At 35.8% G+C, this 7,256-nt stretch overlaps 1 protein-coding gene across 4 annotated transcripts in view; it reads right to left on the bottom strand.

Annotated features, from left to right (window-relative positions):
• Window positions 1-2,154: 2,154 nt before the first annotated feature.
• BRME1 (break repair meiotic recombinase recruitment factor 1) overlaps window positions 2,155-7,256 on the bottom strand; it is a 29,710-nt gene continuing 24,608 nt past the window's right edge. For all 4 annotated transcript variants that reach the window (XM_040415839.1, XM_040415840.1, XM_040415841.1 and 1 more), the window contains one exon: window positions 2,155-2,444. In XM_040415839.1, the coding sequence (XP_040271773.1) occupies window positions 2,345-2,444 (100 nt within the window). In that variant the 3' untranslated portion in view covers window positions 2,155-2,344. The remainder of the gene's footprint in view (window positions 2,445-7,256) is intronic.

The raw sequence follows: 7,256 nt of genomic DNA, 5'->3' as shown, positions 1-7,256 counted from the left end.
ATCCTAATACTTGGCATGGGGTTTGACTATTTATGATCTGAGTGATACCAAGGGGAACCACAAGTCCCAGCTGCACCTGAGAGCTTCAGTTTGATAACAATCCGGGGAACGTTCTACGGCAAAAGTCACAAAGTTTGGATTAAGTCCAGTTTTGTGCCAAAATGTGCAGCTCCTCTGGTGCAGCGGTAACGTTACACAAATCTACTATTCTAGTAAATCTGCCCACCGTCTAACAGCGGCGTGTGCTGGTATAGCCTGCATACTGGGGTATGTCCCCTAATATCAGAACTGCCATATAGTGTCTCCAGCAATAATACCCCTATTGTCCCCCCAGTAATAATGCCCCAATACAAAAAAATCCCCCTACAGTGTTCCAGTATTAAAATGACCCCAGTGCCTCCAGTAATGCCCCTTATAGTGCCCTAGTAATAAAAAGTCACTCATAGTGCCTCCAGTAATGCCCCACACAGTGCCACCTCCAGTAGTAATGTCCCACACAGTGTCACCTCCAGTAGTAATGTCCCACACAGTGTCACCTCCAGTAGTAATGTCCCACACAGTGTCACCTCCAGTAGTAATGTCCCACACAGTGTCACCTCCAGTATCAATGTCCCACCTCCAGTAGTAATGTCCCACAGTGTCACCTCCAGTAGTAATGTCCCACATAGTGTCACCTCCAGTATCAATGTCCCACCTCCAGTAGTAATGTCCCACAGTGTCACCTCCAGTAGTAATGTCCCACAGTGTCACCTCCAGTAGTAATGTCCCACACAGTGTCACCTCCAGTATCAATGTCCCACCTCCAGTAGTAATGTCCCAGTGTCATCTCCAGTAGTAATGTCCCACAGTGTCACCTCCAGTAGTAATGTCCCACACAGTGTCACCTCCAGTAGTAATGTCCCACACAGTGCGACCTCCAGTAGTAATGTCCCACACGGTGCCACCTCCAGTAGTAATGTCCCCCACAGTCCCCACCCCAGTAGCAATGTCCCACACAGCACCCTCCAAATAGTAATGTTCCACCTCTAGTAGTAGTGTCCCACACAGTGCCACCTCCTTAGTAATGTCCCCCAGTGCCACCTCCAGTAGTAATGTCCCACACAGTGTCCCCCCAGGAGTAATGTCCCACACAATGTCCCCCACCTTCAGTAGTAATGTCCCACTTAGTGACACCTTCAGTAGTAATGTTCCACATAGTGCCCCCCAGTGGTAATGTCCCCACCTTCAGCAGTAATGTCTCCAGGGCCCCCACAACAGTAATTTCCCCCACAGTGCCACCGCCAGTAGTAATGTCACCCCCAGTGCCCCTCCCCAGTGGTAATTTCCCACACAGTGCCACCTTCAGTAGTAATGTCCCCCACAGTGCCCCTCCCCCAGTGGTAATGTCCCGCACAGTGCCGTCTCCAGAAGTAATGTCTCCCAGTGCCCCCACAATAGTAATTTCCCCCACAGCAGTAATGACCCCCCCCCCACAGTAGTAATGTCAGCCACAGTGCCTCCCCCCCATTGGTAATGTCCCCCACAGTGCCCCTCCCCCAGTAGTAAAGTCCCCCACAGTGCCACCTCCAGAAGTAATGTCTCCCAGTGCCCCCACAATAGTAATTTCCCCCACAACAGTAATGATCCCCCCCCCCCCCACAGTAGTAATGTCAGCCACAGTGCCACCGCCAATAGTAATGTCCCACAGGACTATTTCCAAGTGGCCTGGGAAAAAACTAACAAATACAGAGTCTCACTCCACGCCATCTGTGATGCAGGCCACGGCTTCCTCACAGTACAGTAAGATCAGCGCCATACATTGTATAGTGGCAATGCTTGGTACTACAGTCCAGGCACATTCACTTGAATGGAACTGAACATATTTCATGTGACTGACAAACATGACGTCACCGGCCTTGGAAGAGGCTGCACCTCCTCTAACTGCTGATCGGTGGGGGTCCGACTCCCGTCATAGGATACGTCATTATTAGAAAACAATGCTGATTTGTGGCTGTTGTGGTTGTAATTCCATTGTGACTGGCCAAAGTTTTCTGGTCACCTGATTAGCACCTTAGGGGCCTTTTAATGATAGGGCGTCTCCACTCATTCCGCACTAAGATTGCGCACAGGACAGATGTGAGAAATAAATACATCACGACTTCTGTTTTAACATTATTTTATCCATAATGAAATGTAACAATAAAAATGAGAAAAAGCCGCCATATGGATTGTATACCGTACATGAGGTATACAGCGCCTCCAGAGTGATGTCACCAGCCCCTACTAATATTAATACTCTATACCAGACGAGTGGAGAGAAAACAGCAGACAGTATGGATGCACACAAATGACATCGTTCCTGGTGTCACATCTCACGGCGCCTCCGTCTACTCACTGCCCCTCTTCCTGCAGTGTGCCGTACCCTCTTCTGCCTCAGTTCTCGATACGTGCTCATAATGAGACGACTGCAACACACAGAGAAGCCATTACTTATCATATGCTATATACATCCATGTACTTGAGCAGGATAAAGGGACTGTGTACAGTATTATAGTAGTTATATTCTTGTACATAGGAGGCAGTATTATAGTAGTTATATTCTTGTACATAGGAGCAGTATTATAGTAGTTATATTCTTGTACCTAGGAGCAGTATTATAGTAGTTATATTCTTGTACATAGGAGCAGTATTATAGTAGTTATATTCTTGTACATAGGAGGCAGTATTATAGTAGTTATATTCTTGTACATAGGAGGCAGTATTATAGTAGTTATATTCTTGTACATAGGAGCAGTATTATAGTAGTTATATTCTTGTACATAGGAGCAGTATTATAGTAGTTATATTCTTGTACATAGGAGGCAGTATTATAGTAGTTATATTCTTGTACATAGGAGCAATATTATAGTAGTTATATTCTTGTACATAGGAGGCAGTATTATAGTAGTTATATTCTTGTACATAGGAGGCAGTATTATAGTAGTTATATTCTTGTACATAGGAGGCAGTATTATAGTAGTTATATTCTTGTACATAGGAGCAGTATTATAGTAGTTATATTCTTGTACATAGGAGCAGTATTATAGTAGTTATATTCTTGTACATAGGAGGCAGTATTATAGTAGTTATATTCTTGTACATAGGGGCAGTATTATAGTAGTTATATTCTTGTACATAGGAGCGGTATTATAGTAGTTATATTCTTGTACATAGGAGGCAGTATTATAGTAGTTATATACTTGTACATAGGAGCAGTATTATAGTAGTTATATTCTTGTACATAGATGGCAGTATTATAGTAGTTATATTCTTGTACATAGGAGCAGTATTATAGTAGTTATATTCTTGTACATAGGAGCAGTATTATAGTAGTTATATTCTTGTACATAGGAGCAGTATTATAGTAGTTATATTCTTGTACATAGGAGGCAGTATTATAGTAGTTATATTCTTGTACATAGGAGGCAGTATTATAGTAGTTATATTCCTGTACATAGGAGCAGTATTATAGTAGTTATATTCTTGTACATAGGAGCAGTATTATAGTAGTTATATTCCTGTACATAGGAGCAGTATTATAGTAGTTATATTCTTGTACATAGGAGGCAGTATTATAGTAGTTATATTCTTGTATATAGGAGCAGTATTATAGTAGTTATATTCTTGTACATAGGAGCAGTATTATAGTAGTTATATTCCTGTACATAGGAGGCAGTATTATAGTAGTTATATTCTTGTACATAGGAGCAGTATTATAGTAGTTATATTCCTGTACATAGGAGCAGTATTATAGTAGTTATATTCTTGTACATAGGAGCAGTATTATAGTAGTTATATTCTTGTATATAGGAGCAGTATTATAGTAGTTATATTCTTGTACATAGGAGACAGTATTATAGTAGTTATATTCTTGTACATAGGAGCAGTATTATAGTAGTTATATTCTTGTACATAGGAGGCAGTATTATAGTAGTTATATTCTTGTACATAGGAGCAGTATTATAGTAGTTATATTCTTGTACATAGTAGGCAGTATTATAGTAGTTATATTCTTGTACATAAGAGCAGTATTATAGTAGTTATATTCTTGTACATAGGAGCAGTATTATAGTAGTTATATTCTTGTACATAGGAGCAGTATTATAGTAGTTATATTCTTGTACATAGTAGGCAGTATTATAGTAGGTATATTCTTGTACATAGAAGTATTATAGTAATTATATTCTTGTACATAGGAGCAGTATTATAGTAGTTATATTCTTGTACATAGTAGGCAGTATTATAGTAGTTATATTCTTGTACATAGTAGGCAGTATTATAGTAGGTATATTCTTGTACATAGAAGTATTATAGTAATTATATTCTTGTACATAGGAGCAGTATTATAGTAGTTATATTCTTGTACATAGGAGGCAGTATTATAGTAGTTATATTCTTGTACATAGGAGCAGTATTATAGTCGTTATATTCTTGTACATAGAAGCAGTATTATAGTAGTTATATTCTTGTACATAGGAGCAGTATTATAGTAGTTATATTCCTGTACATAGGAGCAGTATTATAGTAGTTATATTCTTGTACATAGGAGCAGTAGTATTATAGTAGTTATATTCTTGTACATAGGAGGCAGTATTATAGTAGTTATATTCTTGTACATAGGAGGCAGTATTATAGTAGTTATATTCTTGTACATAGGAGTAGTATTATAGTAGTTATATTCTTATACATAGGAGGCAGTATTATAGTAGTTATATTCTTGTACATAGGAGGCAGTATTATAGTAGTTATATTCTTGTACATAGGAGCAGTATTATAGTAGTTATATTCTTATACATAGGAGCAGTATTATAGTAGTTATATTCTTGTACATAGGAGCAGTATTATAGTAGTTATATTCTTGTACATAGGAGGCAGTATTATAGTAGTTATATTCTTGTACACAGGAGACAGTATTATAGTAGTTATATTCTTGTACATAGGAGGTAGTATTATAGTAGTTATATTCTTGTACATAGGAGGCAGTATTATAGTAGTTATATTCTTGTACATAGGAGCAGTATTATAGTAGTTATATACTTGTACATAGGAGCAGTATTATAGTAGTTATATTCTTGTACATAGGAGCAATATTATAGTAGTTATATTCTTGTACATAGGAGCAGTATTATAGTAGTTATATTCTTGTACATAGGAGCAGTATTATAGTAGTTATATTCTTGTACATAGGAGCAGTATTATAGTAGATATATTCTTGTACATAGGAGTAGTATTATAGTAGTTATATTCTTGTACATAGGAGGCAGTATTATAGTAGTTATATTCTTGTACATAGGAGCAGTATTATAGTAGTTATATTCTTGTACATAGGAGCAGTATTATAGTAGTTATATTCTTGTACATAGTAGCAGTATTATAGTAGTTATATTCTTGTACATAGGAGGCAGTATTATAGTAGTTATATTCTTGTACATAGGAGCAGTATTATAGTAGTTATATTCTTGTATATAGGAGGCAGTATTATAGTAGTTATATTTTTGTACATAGGAGCAGTATTATAGTAGTTATATTTTTGTACATAGGAGCAGTATTATAGTAGTTATATTCTTGTACATAGGAGGCAGTATTATAGTAGTTATATTCTTGTACATAGGAGCAGTATTATAGTAGTTATATTCTTGTATATAGGAGGCAGTATTATAGTAGTTATATTTTTGTACATAGGAGCAGTATTATAGTAGTTATATTTTTGTACATAGGAGCAGTATTATAGTAGTTATATTCTTGTACATAGGAGCAGTATTATAGTAGTTATATACTTGTACATAGGAGCAGTATTATAGTAGTTATATACTTGTACATAGGAGCAGTATTATAGTAGTTATATTCTTGTACATAGGAGGCAGTATTATAGTAGTTATATTCTTGTACATAGGAGCAGTATTATAGTAGTTATATTCTTGTACATAGTAGGCAGTATTATAGTAGTTATATTCTTGTACATAAGAGCAGTATTATAGTAGTTATATTCTTGTACATAGGAGCAGTATTATAGTAGTTATATTCTTGTACATAGGAGCAGTATTATAGTAGTTATATTCTTGTACATAGTAGGCAGTATTATAGTAGGTATATTCTTGTACATAGAAGTATTATAGTAATTATATTCTTGTACATAGGAGCAGTATTATAGTAGTTATATTCTTGTACATAGTAGGCAGTATTATAGTAGTTATATTCTTGTACATAGTAGGCAGTATTATAGTAGGTATATTCTTGTACATAGAAGTATTATAGTAATTATATTCTTGTACATAGGAGCAGTATTATAGTAGTTATATTCTTGTACATAGGAGGCAGTATTATAGTAGTTATATTCTTGTACATAGGAGCAGTATTATAGTCGTTATATTCTTGTACATAGAAGCAGTATTATAGTAGTTATATTCTTGTACATAGGAGCAGTATTATAGTAGTTATATTCCTGTACATAGGAGCAGTATTATAGTAGTTATATTCTTGTACATAGGAGCAGTAGTATTATAGTAGTTATATTCTTGTACATAGGAGGCAGTATTATAGTAGTTATATTCTTGTACATAGGAGGCAGTATTATAGTAGTTATATTCTTGTACATAGGAGTAGTATTATAGTAGTTATATTCTTATACATAGGAGGCAGTATTATAGTAGTTATATTCTTGTACATAGGAGGCAGTATTATAGTAGTTATATTCTTGTACATAGGAGCAGTATTATAGTAGTTATATTCTTATACATAGGAGCAGTATTATAGTAGTTATATTCTTGTACATAGGAGCAGTATTATAGTAGTTATATTCTTGTACATAGGAGGCAGTATTATAGTAGTTATATTCTTGTACACAGGAGACAGTATTATAGTAGTTATATTCTTGTACATAGGAGGTAGTATTATAGTAGTTATATTCTTGTACATAGGAGGCAGTATTATAGTAGTTATATTCTTGTACATAGGAGCAGTATTATAGTAGTTATATACTTGTACATAGGAGCAGTATTATAGTAGTTATATTCTTGTACATAGGAGCAATATTATAGTAGTTATATTCTTGTACATAGGAGCAGTATTATAGTAGTTATATTCTTGTACATAGGAGCAGTATTATAGTAGTTATATTCTTGTACATAGGAGCAGTATTATAGTAGATATATTCTTGTACATAGGAGTAGTATTATAGTAGTTATATTCTTGTACATAGGAGGCAGTATTATAGTAGTTATATTCTTGTACATAGGAGC

The sequence above is a fragment of the Bufo bufo genome, chromosome 1, assembly GCF_905171765.1.
Source record: "Bufo bufo chromosome 1, aBufBuf1.1, whole genome shotgun sequence".
In the NCBI taxonomy this organism is placed as follows: Eukaryota; Metazoa; Chordata; class Amphibia; order Anura; family Bufonidae; genus Bufo; species Bufo bufo.
This window is presented reverse-complemented; position numbering and strand designations above follow the sequence as displayed.